We start from the raw sequence: 15,469 nt of genomic DNA on the forward strand, positions 1-15,469 counted from the left end.
GCCCATCTCTGTCTCGGTGACTGTCCTGGACTGGGGACAGAAATGAGACACCTGCGACGGACAACTTAAGTCCTCGAGCCTCAGCAGCCACAGCTGTAAAATGGGCGCCCCACACCCACTCTGGCTGCCGTGAGGACTGGAGATGCTGTACTGGCTTGGACAGTGCCCCCTAAATCTATGTCGCCGGGCACACAAGAACATGACCTATCTGGAAATAGGGACGTGGTTAGTCAAGATGCGGTTGCGCTGGGTTAGGGTGGCCCCGAGTCTAATGACCAGTGTCATTATAAGACCAGGAGAGGACACAGAGACACAGGGGGAGGCCGTGGGACCACAGAGGCAGAGATTGGGGCGACGCTGCCGGCAACACGCGAAGACGGGCGCGGGGCCTGGGACAGATTCTCCCCAGAGCCATCAGGGGAGCGGGCCCTGGCACCTGGGTTTGGACTTCTGGCTCCAGAGCGGGAGACAACAAGCGTCTGTTGCTCTAAGTCGCCCAGTTCGCGGTGGTTTGTCACAGTTGTTGACCGTAGAACCCCTGCCTCCTGGCAGTGTCCGACCCGGGGCAAAGTCCTGCGTCTCCGAGTCCCCCAGTTGTGCGTCCTATTCCCTTGGCCTTTGGCTGGAAGGCCCGGACGTCCCCAAACGCTGTGTTTATCTGACCCTCCGATGCCGTGGAGCCCCGAGTGGGAAAAGCCACCAGTGCTCCGGGGCCTCCCTGCCCAGCCGGCCCTGACTTGTCCCTGGTCCCGCCTCCCCCTCCCGGGACATAAACCAACAGCTCCGCGTCGTTATCTCAAAGCACACAGAGAAATTTCACGGGAGGCCTAATGTCCCACTAATGGGGCTGTGGGCCCGTGAGCTTCATGGCGGGTAATTTATAGCTGAGCCTCTCAAGAGCTGACATATTGGAGCTATTGATTTTCCCCAGCGCATGGGGACAGGCAGGGCTGCCCGGCCGGGGCCTGATGACAGGAGAGGGCTCTCGGGGGTGGTGGGCCAGGGACACCCAGTGCCAGGCCGGAAAGTGTCTCTCGGGGACTGCGGCAGTGTCCCTTCCCTGGACTCCTGGCCTTGGGCCCCTGGCCCAGTGTCCAGTGTCAGCCCCACGCCGCACTGCCCGAGGGCCTCTTCCCAACTCCTGTCCACGCCACTGTCCCCAGTACAGGATCTTCCGTCCCAGACTGGGGTTTTCTCCTTGGTCTGTTGTCAGGCAGAAGGAAGTATAGGACGACCCCAGGACAGGCTGGCACCGGTGGGCACCTGCGCACGGGGGCATTTTTGGGGCCCAGGCCCCCATAATGGCCCCAGCCCCGCTGACAGAGGGAAGAGGTGTGTCTGGGGGGTAAACCCAGGGCCCTAGGGAGGGTGCCTGGGGTGGGGCGGGACGGGCCGACCACGCGCACCCTCTTCACAGGGGGCCGAACACCCCACCCTTGGGTTTTCTCTCCAGCGACATAGGAGCTGAGGCCCAGGCTCTGGTGCCCCATGGCTGGAGGACCCTGCTGCCCAGCCCACCTTCAGGGTCTTGGTGGCACTGAGACCAAAAGCCACAGCTGAGCGGCTAAAGCGTCACACTGACCCGACAGCCCTGGAGGTGAGAGGCCCAGTGGGCTTTGCGGGCCTGAGACGCGGGTGCCCGCAGGCCGCGCGGAGGCTGCAGGGGAAAGTCCGCTCCTCCGTCTGCTGTTCCCGGAGGCTCCCGTGGACCTCGGCTCGGGGCCTGTCCCCCCGTCCAGGGCAGCAGCGCAGAGTCGCCCAGTCTCTGCCTCCCGTCCTCCTGCCCCCTCCTGCAAGGACCCCTGCGATGACATCAGGCCACCTGGACGGCCCGAAGTAACCTCCCCCCTCAAGGTCACCACTTCAATCACACCTGCAGAGTCCCTTTGCCCCGTGAGGTTCCTGGGAGCACGGGGTGGATGTCTCGGGGCTGTCACCGTCACTCAGCGGATCACAGGGGGCTCCCAGCTCCACAGGGGCCAGGGTCTTTTCCAGAGTGTTCCCTGCGCTGGACACCCCACAACCCACCTCCTTAGAGCAGTCCCTCCTCTGGCCACACGGGGGCCGAGTGGTGTCTCATCCCCTCACCCCCCACACCTGGTGCACGCGAGCCGGCCGCGAACGGACGCGCCTGTGTTCACGGCCTCCCCGCCTGCGGCTCCTGTGCTGATCCGGCTGGAACTCGGGGCCCAAACGCCCTCCTGGGTCCTGTCCCGGGTCCCACAGATCCTCTGCTTCCCCACCCGGGCCGGGCCCCGCTCCCGCCCTGCAGGCAGAGGCTGCCTCGGCCATAGCCTCCCTCCCAGGGTCTGGCCCTGGGTCCTGGCACACCGGGGCTGGCAGGAAGGCAGGGAAGGCCGGCCGAGGCTGGTGCGGGCCCCCCACAGCCAGGGCCTGGTAAATATCTCTGCACCCTGGGGTCTCAGAGCAGAACCTGGTCAAGCCTGAGGTCAGTCTTTGGGGACAGATGTCTCCCCCTGCCCGGGCTCTTAGGAGGGAGCGTGGCCAGACGCACCTCGCCAGGACATGGGCTCAGCTTCCTGCCCGTGAGGGGCAGTGACGGGTGGCCATAACGGGCAGGCTGTGCCAATGCCGTCCCTGTCCGCACTCCCTGCAGGTGACCCTACCCCTGGCCAGGGGACACCAGTGTCTTTCCAGAACCACTCCCGGAGGTCACTGTCCCGACCTCGGGAGGCTCTCGCTCTGGGAGTCGAACTTTGCATTTCCCTGTCAGTCCGCAAAGCCGGCAGCCTCCTAGCACAAAGTGGCTGCGTTGGCCCCCGACCCCTAAGATCTGCCTTCCAGGTGCCTAAGAACTGACTGGCAGCCATGGGGGGCAGGACCGCCAGGGTCACAGATGCAGGCGGGGCCAGGTTTGTGTCCAAATCCCACATGTTAGCTGTCACTGGGTATGAGGGGGCTGCACCAGGGAGGGGCTGGCTGGTGTCCACGACCCCTGGGCCCCCAGGCAAGTGAAGATCCAGGAGCTGGGAGCCAGGGCAGCGAGTGTCTTCGTGTCTGGAGTTCTCCCAGCCAGTGCCACGAGGGCTGCACCAGCGGGGGCCACCTCTGGTGAACACCAAGGCAGGGCCAGTCACACACGCAGGGCACCCACACAGGGCTGAGAGTGTCCCCCAAAGGCACGTCTGCCTGGAAGCTCGGGATGTGACCTTGTTTGGAAACAGGGTCACTGCAGATGTAACTAGTGAAGCTGAGGTCCGACTGGACTGGGGGGGCCCTGGATCCAATGATGGGTGTCCTTATAGGAAGGGCAGAGGACATGAGCGGGGACACAGGTAGACGGAGGCAGGCACCGGAGAGGTCACCTGCAAGGTGAGGCTCGCCAAGGACTGGGAGCGAGGCCAGGGACAGACTGGAGCCTCTGGAAGGAGCTGGTCCTGGCGACACCTTGGTTGGGACCTGGGCTGGAGGACCGTGTGGGAGTCAGTCTCTGCTCTCAGCCGCCTCATGCGCGGTAACTGGCAGGCTGGCTGGGCCCGCTGGGAGGAGTCAGGGCGCTGCCAGGAATGGCCAAGGCCCTCTGGACGCTTCTGGGGGTCGCGCCAGGCAGGTTCCATGGGGGCTGTAGGAGGGGAGGGTGCCGGGGGCGGGCTACAGCCAGAGAAGGGAAGGGAGACGCCTTCTCAGCCAGGCCTGGAGGCAGCGGAGGGTTCAGCTGATCGTGAACACATCTGAGCCCTGGGCGGGGGGAGGTGGCAGCCCTGCGGGGTCCTCACCACAGCCACTCCTGGGCCGGCTGAAATGGGTCACAGCGGCCCAGGAGGACCGTGCGACCAGAGGGGGCTGGGCAGGGGCTCCGGGGGCCTCCCTGTACGCGCGCCCCCTGGGCCCTGGCGGGTGGTCCCGGGGCTTCCCTCCCTCGCTCTGCATCCAGCCGGGAGCACCGATCGCCAATTGCTGCAGAGCAGGATGTCCTCTAGAGAGGCTACTCCAGAACTCAAAATAGCATGAAATTTAATTTTCCGCCTATTTGACAAGGCTTGGTCCAGGTCCCATCAGCAGCAGAGATAAGGGTCCCGGGGACCAGGGTGCAGCCAGCTGGGCGGGCGGCAAACACTCCACGGTCCCCGGGCAGGCCGCGTGCAGGTGAGGCCGGTCTGCGGGCGCCCCCCCCGCGGGGCTCTGGTTGCCGGGCGCTAAAGCAAACGGGCTCTATTTGCCCAGTCTGCGATGACAATGCCGTCACCAAATATTTGCCAGCCCCGGCGGCTGCAGGGCCGGACTATAAATGCTTGCACCCAGGTGGAGGTGGGCCTGCCCGGTGAGAGCTGCAGGCCTCCGGCAGGTAGGAGCCGGGCCTCGGGGGCGGGCGGGGGCTGCCGGGCCTGTGAGCCTCTCTGCCCAGGAGCCCTGCAAGGACTGCCCGTGGGAGAGACCCAGGGCTGGGCAGGGCAGGGCATGGGGGCAGGTGGCAGGGGGAGGGGCGCCTGCGCCGTCCAGGGCCAAAGCCCCCCAAGCCTCCCTGGGCGGGGCCGGCAGTGTGGGTGCGATCAGGACCCCAGCACGGCCAGGCCGGGGGGCAGGAGGGAGCTCCAGCAGCTCCTGCAGGCGAGGGGGGTGGGCGCCCAGGTCAGCTGACCCCGAGGAACGTGCCCCCACTCTCCCGCCTCCCTTCAACCTCCTTCCCTTTCTTCCCCTCTCCTGCTGGGGTCCCCCGAGAAGGACTCAGGCTTCCTGGCCCCAGGGCACCCGCCTGCCCCCACGTTGTGTAGGGCCAGGTGGTGCTTGTCCATGGTGGGGCTCGGGGTTCAGAACCAGCCCCTGCTTGGCCACTGCTCAAGGTGAGAGCCGCTCCTGCCCCCCCAGGCCACCTTCCCGGACCCCCACCCCCCACACTAAGCCCCAGGCCCAGGTGCCTCCCTGGGGTATTCTGGACAGTCACGGTGGCCCCTGCTGCCCCTCCGGGGCTGCTCTGACACGGCCACCCCACCGTTAGTGGGAGGCATCTAGGTTGGGGCCGCTCCCTGCTGAGGGGAGCAGGGTAGGGCCTGGCGCGGTGACTGCAGCCGGACTCGATGGGACGGCCCAGCTCACCCTCAGCCGGGGCAGGCAGGGCCCTCCCAGCCCCCCGAGCGCCCCAGCGAGGCAGACTCAGCCCTTGATCCAGAGCCATAAAGCCCCCCGGTTCTCCCTGCCGCAGCTCCAGCCTGGGCAAGGCCTCCGCTCAGCGGGCCCAGACGCCTCACCCCGGTATGGACAGGCGCCCTTCGCTCCTCCTCTGCTTTCGGGGCAGCCCGAGCCCCTGGGGCTTCTAGTGGCGCCATCCCACCTCCCACCTCCCTCCCTGCGCCCCCTGACCACCCCCATAAACAGGACCAACTGTTCCCAGCCGGTGACCAGCTACCACCCTGGAACCCCCACCCCCGTGGCCTGCACTCCTGCAGGTCTCACCCCTCGGCAGCCCCTCTCACCCCCTCGTGCCACGGTGCCTGCCCTGCCTCTCGCCACACCTCCCCCCGCGGAGCTCAGCGCCCTCACCAAGCACGGCCTTCAGGGGTCATCCCCCCAGGAGGGCCGGGGGCTCCAGGAGACGCCACACAGGTGTGGGGTCCGAGTGCAGCGGTCGCCCAGTGGCCAGGGCAGGGCCAGGCCAGATAGACAACCCGCCGACCTCTGGCTCCTTCCCCAGACAGCACCCGCTGCCTCGGAGGCCTCGGAAGCAGGGGACAGCGAGGACATGGCCGCTGGCGTGATCCGGCCCCTGTGTGACTTCCGGCTGCCCCTGCCACCCCACCGCTCCTTCCTGCCCTCAGACCTGGACCCCCCCGAGACTTCGGAGGAGGAGGAGGAGGAGGAAGAGGAGGAAGAGGGGGAGGAGGAGGAGGAAGAGGAGGAGGAGCTGCAAGGTGAGGGGCCAGGGGGCTGCAGCCCGCCCCCCCAGTGCTCAGGCTGGGCCGAGCCCACCCCGGAAGCAGCCCCTGAGGGTCCCGGCCGCCCTGAAACGCCACTGCAGCTGCTGCGGTTCTCCGAGCTCATCAGCAGTGACATCCAGCGGTACTTTGGCCGCAAGGACAAGGGGCAGGATCCAGACGCCTGCGACATCTATGCTGACGGCCGCCCGGCAGGCAGCTCTGCCCGGGAGCTCTACTACGCCGACTTGGTGCGCCTGGCCCAGGGCAGGCCCTGGGAGGATGAGGAGGCCCCTGAGCCCGGGGTCTGCTCGCCGGGGGGCCCCGGGGGCCAGGCGCACAGGCTGGGGCTCAGCAGGGACAGAGCACAGCCGCTGGGACCCCTGGCCGAGCTCTTCGACTACGGTCTGCGGCGGTGCGCGGGGCCCAGGGCGTCGGGGGGCCACAGCATGAGGCTGGAGCGGAAGTACGGGCACATCACCCCCATGACCCAGCGGAAGCTACCCCCGTCCTTCTGGAAGGAGCCGGCCCCCAGCCCCCTGGGCCTGCTCCACCCTGGCACGCCCGACTTCAGCGACTTGCTGGCCAGCTGGTCAGCTGAGGCCTGCCCCGAGCTGCCCGGTGCGGGGGCCCAGGCCCTGGAGGGGGCCCAGCTGGCTGAGCCCTAGAGAGCAGGCTGGGGGTGGCAGGGCCACCTCCCTATGGCAGCCCCTCTCCCTCCTGCCCTCCTGGGACAGCCTCCAGGGCCTCTGCATCCAGGGCGGCCCCAGGACAAGGTGGGCACAGGCAGCCGAGAGCAGGACCTGGGCTCGCGCTGAGGCCCGGAGCCGCCACGGCCAGGGGCCTCCAGGGCTGGGAAAGGGCAAGAGCAGGGGGTGCCCAGGCCTGGCTGCTCCTGGCCCTCGGCCCCAGCAGAGCCCCCCCAAGGGGCACAGGGGCCCTCAGAGCTCTGCCCACGGCAGGGAGGACCCAGACAGAAGCTGCGGCTACTCCGAGGTCATAGGCTCAGGGGGCTCCATACATGCTGCACCTCCCAGGGGAGCCCGAGCTCCGCCAGGCCTGCCTGAGAGCGAGGTCCCCATTGCCGCGCCCCGGCACTTGCTCCCTCAGGATGAGCAAGGGTTTCCTTAGAGAGGCGGCAAGGCGGGGAACAGACACTGGCTGTTTACTCCCCGGCTCGTGCAGGGGGTGTGAAGGGCTAGCGGGCAGGGTCTGGGGATCCCAGACGGTCGGCCGCTGGGCTGGGACAGGACAGGAAGAGTCCTGGGGGTCAAGGACTGAGCCCCTTGGGGCTCGGCCACTCCCACTGCTGGGCGAAGCCCTGGTCAGCCCCGTGGGCCCTCGGAGGATGTCGCCGCAGGCATCAGGGACCCGCCTGATGGGGTCAAGGCACGTTTATTTCTGGCGGTGGGGCAAAGACGTGAGGCGCTGTGCAGGCTCGGCTGTGGGGCTGCCCCGGGGCCCCTCCCGGCCTCCGCTGCGCCGCCAGGGTCAGGAGGGTCACCTTCCACTGCAGCCACCTGCCAGAGACACGGCTCATGGCCCGGGACCCCTGCCCGTCTCCCGCGTCCCACCCGCCACCCCCGGCCCTCAGCCCTGACCCCCGCGTGGAGGGTTGTGCCCACCTCACGGCCTGGTACACGCCCCAGCGGTTCACGGGGACCACCTCGCCGGGGGCCCCGTCCTTGACGAAGCACCGCTGCCTCACCAGGGACGCGCGCGCCTTGCGGCTGCCCTGCGCCAGCGCCCGGGGGCCCTCCTCGCCCCACAGGCGCACCAGGCTCTCCCGCAGGGCCGCCATCTCCTGCGTGCGCTGCGGACACGGGGGCACGCGTCACCCCGAGCCGTGGGGGCCAGGCCTGGGCGGAGGCGGCACGCACGGGGGCTTATCTCCCTCATCTGCAGGTAAACGCTACTCCCGCCAGGCGCGCAGACAGGTGGCGGGGAACTGCAGGGCGGGCGGTGGGGCGGGCTACCCCCGCCCGGGGCGCCTGGGACCCCCCTCACCAGTTTGGTTTCTGTGTTAAACTGGAGGTTCTGGATGGTCTTGTTGGCTTGGATGCTATTTTCCAGTTTTATCATTTGGTTCTGAAACTAAACACAGCCCCCATCCCGGGGCACAGACTCGGCCCGGCTGCTGGGGTCCAGCTGTCCCGAAGGGCCCCCACCCCCAAGTCCCTGCCTGCTCGGAGCCTGGGCAAGAGCCGCCTCCCGCCACAGCCCTGGTTCTCCCTGCATGGCCCTGTGGGGGTCCCGGCCACGGCCCAGGGCTGCCCCTGCCGTCGTGGCTGCCAGCACCCAGTGCACCGGGGGCTGCACCCCGGTGTCCCCACTTGGAACTTCCAGAGGCCCAGACGTGCCGGGGCCGCCCAGGGAGCTGGTTGCGATAGCCTTGCCCTGCGGCTGGAAGACGCCCCTGGGCTGGGGGTCCCAGATCTGGCCTCCCCTGGCGGAAGGGGGTCCTCTGGGGTCCCTCGGCCTGAGCTGCCCCCGTCTGGCTGCCTGGGCCGGGTGCTACCGTGGCCATCCTGCCCTGCATCTCGGCGATCTTCCGCCCGGGGTTGTCCTCCTTGAGCAGCTGCACGGACGACAGCAGGGCGGCCAGCTCCTGCCGCAGGGCCCCGACCTCGGACTCTCTGCGGGCACCGGGGCAGGGGCTGGCCGTCGGTGCGCCAGGGGCAGGCCAGAGCTGGGGGACACGGGTGGGCAGCTCCTCTGGCTGCCACGGGCCTAAGGGAGCTCAAGGGGTGCTCAGCCTTGCGGCCCCTCCAGTGGGGGTGGTTGGGGCCCCCAGTGGGTGATGGAGGCTGGAGGAGCTGGGCAGGCTGCACCAGGGTGGAGGGCCCGGTGCTGGGCCAGGCCTGGCGGGGGAGGGGATGGGGTTGCCATGGCACCCAGGGCTGTGGGACCAGCCCAGCGCATGACTGTCTGCAGAGCTCCTGCCCCGCCCAGGGCCCAGGGGCTGGGCCTCACCTCGCCCTGCCTTCGGCAGAGATCCTGATGTCTGAGTCACTCTTGTGGAGGACGCACTTGTCTGAGACGCCTTCTATCTGAAACATGGAGCGCAGAGTGGGGGGCAGCAGGGGAGTGGCCCCCAGCATGGCCAGCTCAGGGGAGCCCCACACCCGGCCAAGGCCAGTTTGGCCAAGGGCAGCCGCAGGGGGAAGAAGAATTTAGACCCACGCCGCCGCCCGAGCTCTGAATCCCTGCAGGCTGGCTGTGCCCATCCAGGCCAGGCCTGTGGCTCCGGCCGCCACCCACCTGCCGGGGGAGGCTGTCCACCTTGTCCCACATGCCCTGCAGGTGCCCAGCAACCTCCTTCTGCCACCGGGCCAGGTCCTCCAGGGACTTCCTCTCCGCACCTTCCCATTCGGTCTTTGCCTGGGACACAGACACCCAGTGAGGGCCGGAGCCCAGAGAGCGAGGACGCGTGGGCAGGTGGACGCGTGGGCAGGTGGACGCTGGAGCCAGAGCACAGGGAGGCCCCCGGAGTTGAGCTCCAGAGGACAAGCAGCCCCATGCCCACCTCCGACTCTGAGCACGTCTGTGCAGACAGGACAGACACACGTGGGGACAGACATGCCGGCCAGGGCCAAGGCAGTCGCAAGCCCTCCCAGGTGGGGCTGCCAGGCTGAGCAGAGCCACACGCTGAGAACAGCCACGTGCTGAGAACAGCCCCTGCAGCCCACGCAGGGTCAGCGGGCACAGGACAGCGCGGACCGCCTGGCCACTGCCGGAGACGGGAGGGAGGTCAGGTCAAGGGCCCTCGGGGCCGTTGTGGCCACACATGTGCCCAGGGGGCAGCAGGGCAGGCCGGGCATCGAGCCCCCACACCAAAGGGTGGACCCCCGCGTCCACGGCAGTATCGACGACAGACAGAACATGGAAACAACCTAGTGCCCACCAGCGGATGGGTGGACAGACCCCACGTGGTCCACCACGCGATGGGACGGTGCCCGGCTAACGCAGGCCACACCGCGGGTGACCTGGAGCGCGACGCTCAGCGAGACCAGCGGGAACAACGGCCACACGCTGCGTGACTCCACGTGTACAAAACGCCGGAACCGCAAATCCGTGGAGACTGCTGGTTCCCGGGGCGGGGGGTGGCTAACGGTGCGGGGGTCTTTCTGGGGTGATGGCGACACCCTAGAACTGACTGCAGCGATGGCTGCGCAGCCACGTGAGCACACGGGAAACACGACCGCGAGCTTTGGAAGGGTGAGCAGCGGGCGTGCGAATTACGTCTCGATAAAGCTGTTAATGAAAGAAAGAAGGACACGGGCGCCCACCTGCCCCCGGCGGCCCCCCGGAGGCTCCACCTGGCCTGGGTGCTGCACTGAGGCTGCTACAGGGGATGTCCTCGGGCGCGGGTCCCCTGGGCCCCGCAGACCGCCAGAGGGAGGGTGGGAGGCTCAGGGCCTGGCCAGGGCTCCACCCTGCGGGCTCCCCCCGTCTGCCTGACGCGCCCCCTGCCCCGCCGTCCGGCTCACCTCGGACAGCCGCAGGCCCAGCATCTGCCCCTGCAGGTCCCGCCTCCAGCTCAGGGTCAGGAACTGGTCGCTCAGATCCTTCAGCTGTGCGGCCAGCTGGGCCACCGACGCCTCCAGGTCCTGGCTCTTCTCTAGGAGCTGTGGGCACAGGTGTGGGGCAGGGAATCCCGGCTGAGAGCCCGTCCTGTGTGCCTGGGCGACCCTGCTGGGGCCCGGCCCGCCGTGCCCCTCACCGCAGACAGCTGGCTGTGCGTCTCCTGCAGGGCCAGCTCTCGGGCCCGCTGCGCCGCCCCCAGGCTCTCCTGCACCTGCGAGGCCAGCTCTTCCGCCTGGCCCTCCTCCAAGCGCCCCTTGGCAATCCTGGGGGTTGGTGCCATCGAAACTGCCCCTCAGCCAGGGCTGGCCCGCCCCTCAGCACTGGGCCAGGGAGGGGATCCTGCCTGCTGGCTCTGGAACCTTCCGGGACACCCCGGGCTGAGAGGAGGGAGTGCTGTCACGGGGCCACCAAGACAGGGCTGCATGCCCGCTGCCACAGCTGAGCCCCCGAGTGCAGGACAGGCTGGAGAAGGGATGGGAGCCCCCACGGGAGAGGTGGCTACGCTGCCGCGTGCGTCCCGCTGAGCCTAGCGCTCTGCTTGGGGCTGCCGGGGGAGGCAGGGCCACCGTGGCCTGCTCCTGAGTGGGTATGGGGGTTGCCCTGGCCTGACAGCCCCCGAGGCCCCAGCACAGCCTGGAGGACACCCACAGGGCCTTCTGCTCGGCCAGCAGGACGCGGTTCAGCGATGCCTGGTTCTGCTGCACGAACTTGGTCAGCTGGACCACAGCCGCGTCCAGACCCCGGCACTGCTCCAGGAGGTGGCCTTCCTCCTGCTGCGGGCAGGCAGAGGCGGCTCTGGGACCCGTGCGCCCTGCCCCGGCCCCGCCCACCAACCTGCCAGGCCCCACCTGGCGCTGCCCACACAGGGCCCGCAGGCGCTCCTCCATCAGCTCCCGCAGCGCCTCCCAGCGGCCCTCCAGCTCCTCCCGCAGGCGGCCCTCCAGCCGCAGCCGTGAGCTCTCCGCCGCCTTCATCCTCTGTGGGGAGAGTCCGCTGAGAGTCCGCGTCTGCGCAGGGGCGGGCCGGGCCGGGCCGGGGCCGGGGCGCCCACCTTCTCCAGGGCCAGGAAGCTCTTCTGCAGGAAGCCGCACAGCTTGGCCTCCCTCTTCAGGAAGCGAAGGCTCATCTCCTCGCCGAGCGTCGTCACCTGGGCCTGGGGAGGGTCCACATCGTCCCTGTGCGGCCACTGCCAGACGTTGGGGCCCAGGGGGAGCCAGGCAGAGCCCTCGGGGCCTGTCTCCGCCCAGACAGCTGCCTTCCTGCTGCACTCGGTCTGGGGGCCTGGGGTGCAGGGGGCAGGGGAGGCACAGAAAACGCCCTGGAAGCTCTATCTGCTGAGGCCCTGCTGCCCCCCCCACCCCCAGGAGGTGCCCTGGAGCAGGTCTCTCTCTGCAAACAGCCAGAGAGTAGATGCTCCTGGCTTGCAGGGTCTCCTCTTGACGCTGCGGTCACAGCCCCCAAAGTAGCCACAGACGAGATACAAACGCTGTTCATGGCTGTGCCAATAAAGCTTTACGCACAAAAGCGGGCAGTGGGCCTTCGCTTGCCGACCCGGCCCTAGAGAGCGCTCAGATGCCCCTGTGCTCAGGGAAAGGCCGGCACCACGGGGAGCAGCTTCCCCCACTCGGCCTACTGGGAAGCCTCAGCCTAGCAGCTCCCGCCATCTCCTCGGAGCCACGGCGCTGACCTCCCAGGGCAGTGAGGGGCCGACCCTGGGCTGTGGAGCTGTGTGGCAGCAGCTGGGGTGCGCTCACGGCCTCCCCAGTCCCCTGCCCCGGGAGCCAGCTGCAGCCCCTGCCTCTGTTTGCAGAGCTCAAGACCTGGGCTGCCTGGGCCCCTCCCCACCCCAGAGCAGAGGCCCCTCCTAAGGCCACAGTGGAGGGGAAGTCGCGCCACCCCTCTGAGCAGGACCCCGGGTGCTAGGGACTCGTGCCCCAGGAAGGTGACCTCCCCTGAAAATGGTTGTGGAGGGGCTTCAGGGCTCCGACATTCTATTTCTCAATCTGGGCGCTGGTTGTATGGGGGGTGCAGCATGCATGGGGCCGCGCTATTCAACAAGCTTGTGCGGCGAAGGATGCCCAGGTCAGCAGCCGCCGGCCACACGTGGCTACTGAGCAGCGAAGCGTGGGGTGTGTGACTGAGGAGCTGTTTTAAGTTGTCTGAATCGTATCTGATTTCAGGGGGCAGAGCAGCCACTGCACTGGGCAGCACAGGACTTGGGGTCCTCCCAGGGCCGACCACCTGGACAGAACCGAAAGCAGAGCTGGCGGGGGGGAGGGCATAGGCTGTGCGAGTCGGGGGCTCCTCTGGACCCTGTGGGCAGCTCCTGGGGCTGGGCCTGGCCCCCAGGCGCACCTGCATCCTGGCCACCTCGTGGCCCACTCGCTGGCTGGCGTCCTCCTGGCTTCTCTGCAGGCCGCTGCAGGCCGCCTCCCGGCCCTGCTCCTCCTGCCTCAGCGAGTCGGTCAGCTTGGCCAGCCTGGGGACATCGGCTGCCGGTCACAGGGCCTGGCTGGTGGGGCCACTGGACCTTGATCCCTCTGGGGCCGGGGCTGACCTCCCGGCTGGCCAGGCGGGTGGCGTACAGCCCCACCCGGCCACATGCAGAGGGGTGGGAAGCAGACCCTGGGGCAGGGCCAGGCTGGGGTCTCCTTCCCCACAGTAGGGTCTCCGTCCCGGCAGCCAACAGCTCGGGGAGGGCAGGGGATGTCCTGCTGGCAGTGCCTCGGCTGGGCCAGTGACCACCAGATGGCGGCCCAGAGCCATCCCCAGTGCCCACCTGAGGGCCACCTCCTGCTCGGTGGCCTTCCGCTCGGAGTCCTGCTGCGTCTGCCGCCTCCTGATCTGGGTCAAGGCTTCCCGCACCTCCACCAGCCTGGCACACAGGGAGCCACTTCTGACAGGCCCGGAGCTCGCAAGGCAGTCTTTGGGGGCTGGGGGTCCAGCTGGGGGGCCCTGCAGCCGGCCTCCCACTGTGTCCCCCCCGTGGGCTGCCGGGGCGCCATCAGACCCAGTCCTCTCTGCGGGGCCCACACATGCATGCTGCTCACTGGGCAAGACAACCCACTGGGGAAGGGGCTCTGGCGCCAGCCACTGCTTTCCGGAAGCCCCATCCCCTCCCCTCCCACCAAGGCTGTGCGCGGGAGCGTATGCGGAGGTACCTTTTGTCCAGGGCCTGCATCTGGTTCTGGCTCTGGGGGCCAGGGGGCTGCGAGGAGGAGGGTGTGGGCTGGCGCGGGCCCGGGGCTGCCACCTGCCCTGAGTCCTCCCAGCTCAGGCACGTGGCCTGAGAGCCGGGGCACAGGGGCTCCCCTGCTAGGGGACCTGGGTTCAGGGTCTGGGCAGCGGGTGCAGGGCTGGGCGCGGGGTGACGGAGCAGCTGCCCCCAGCCCCCAGGAAGTGCGAGCTGGAGCTGCGGGGGTGCTGCTAACCTCTGGCGCCTCCTTCTCAGGGGCCGCCTGCTGCACCTCCTGCTGCAGCCGCTGCAGCTCCGAGTCCTGCACCCGCACGAGGGCACGCACCCGCAGCAGCTCCCGCAGCAGGCTTAGCGTGGCGCGCTCGCGGCGCTCCTCCTGCCCCCGCAGGCAGGCCACCTCGGCCTGCAGGGAGGCCACCCTAGCCAGGGCAGGGGCAGGGCTGGGTCAGGCCGTGTCCCCAAGGGTGTGTCCTCCCGCCCCCGAGCCCGCGGGCTCACCACTGCTCCAGCTGCTGGGCAGTGTCCCGCTCGGGGACAGAGGCGGTAGACGCCAGGAGGCTGGACGCATCCCTCTCCGACGTCTCCAGACTCAAGGGCTCGGGGCTGGCCAGGCTTCCCACCAGGAGCCCCAGGTCCTCCGAGGTGACAGTGCTCAGCCGGGAGGGGGGCGATGCCCCTGGGGAGGGGCCGCTGTCCGCGGGCTCTGCAAGAAGGTCCTTGGGAGCTCACCCCTGGGGTGCTGGCTCCCGCTGGAGCGCGTGGTAGACAAGGACGCAGATCGCTGCAGGACGCCACCCTGAGCTCTCACAGCTGGGTCCAGACAGAGGCTCGGCTCAGAGAAGGCCAGGGGCCTGCCTGAGGACACCCAGCACTGGGCGGCAGAGACAGGACAGTGCCCCCACCTGGCCAGCTCCAGAGGAAGTTCCCAGAGGCTGGGAAGCAGAGCGGTCCCGTGAGGCCCACGGGTGGCCAGGCCCTTCCTGGACCTCGTTTCTCCAGCTGGGCCCCGGCAGCAGCTCACCTGACATAGCTTCACCAGCAGGCCCAGCCCTGGCGGTCGTCCAGAGCGCACGGCAGGCCGGGCAGGGAGGGGCTGGCTGGAGGGAGGCAGGAGTCAGCTGGGAGCAGGAGGGGCGCAGTGGGGTGAGCTCCTGCCCTTACATCTCGCCTCCTTCCCAGACGGTCCCCGGGGAGGCAGGTGCGGCTGGGCAACTGGGGCTATTCTGGAACCTTCCTTTCCTCACCAGAACCTCATGACTTCACGGCCCAACTGCCAGTGGAACCTGAGCTCTCAACCCTCCCGTTCCTGCAAAGCCTCTCCAACTGCCTGCTTCTGGAAGGATCCGAGGGGGTGCCATTCCCAGGGGGGCACAGAGGAGCGTGTCAGCGGTGGGGGAGTGGGGGCTGCCCCCGGCCTGGGCCCAAGGGGAGGGACGCCAGCAGAGTGGCCGGCGAATGGAGCAGCAGGCTGAGCCCAGGACAGACCAGCCCTGCGCACACGCCGGGGAGCAGAGGCCCCAAGCCCAGAGCCCATGGCCCACGGCAGCGCGGCCAAGGCGGGGGGCAGCCACCGGCGATGTCAGCCTTTCCCGCAACCGCATTAAAAAGTAAAGGGACAGGCAAGATGAACTTTAACAGGTCACTTTATTTAACCTAATATATCCAAAATATTATTTCAACATGAAATCTATACAAAACAGTTGTTAAGGGAGATTGCACATGCGTTTTTGGTACTGCGTCTTGGAGGCCTGCTGGGGCGTCTCACTTCTGCCCAGTGCGGATGCTCCTGACCCTGCTGGGGCGGACTCGGGGGTCC

At 68.4% G+C, this 15,469-nt stretch overlaps 1 protein-coding gene across 1 annotated transcript; it reads right to left on the minus strand.

Annotated features, from left to right (window-relative positions):
• Positions 1–7,254: 7,254 nt before the first annotated feature.
• CCDC154 (coiled-coil domain containing 154) lies at positions 7,255–14,908 on the minus strand. The gene is made up of 18 exons (XM_012647497.1): positions 14,898–14,908; positions 14,675–14,750; positions 14,152–14,369; positions 13,889–14,072; positions 13,619–13,665; positions 13,237–13,332; positions 12,813–12,936; positions 11,509–11,610; positions 11,306–11,434; positions 11,106–11,230; positions 10,594–10,720; positions 10,361–10,498; positions 9,132–9,251; positions 8,844–8,920; positions 8,389–8,506; positions 7,878–7,964; positions 7,496–7,683; positions 7,255–7,390 (listed from the first exon to the last, which is right to left on the minus strand). Exons 1-18 carry the CDS (start codon positions 14,906–14,908, stop codon positions 7,255–7,257), a joined length of 2,103 nt encoding a protein of 700 aa, XP_012502951.1.
• Between the last annotated feature and the right edge of the window lie 561 nt (positions 14,909–15,469).

Source organism: Propithecus coquereli, unplaced genomic scaffold (assembly GCF_000956105.1).
Source record: "Propithecus coquereli isolate 6110/MARCELLA unplaced genomic scaffold, Pcoq_1.0 Scaffold27, whole genome shotgun sequence".
Classification (NCBI taxonomy): Eukaryota; Metazoa; Chordata; class Mammalia; order Primates; family Indriidae; genus Propithecus; species Propithecus coquereli.

What these genes read in the sequence shown, in the direction of transcription:
- CCDC154 (XM_012647497.1), bottom strand. An exon ending in GCCCAGCAGCTGGAGCAGTG is followed by an intron (nt 14,073 to 14,151) that starts GTGAGCCCGCGG and finishes TGCCCTGGCTAG; the next exon opens with GGTGGCCTCCCTGCAGGCCG. An exon ending in CGCACAGCCAGCTGTCTGCG is followed by an intron (nt 10,499 to 10,593) that starts GTGAGGGGCACG and finishes CTGTGCCCACAG; the next exon opens with CTCCTAGAGAAGAGCCAGGA.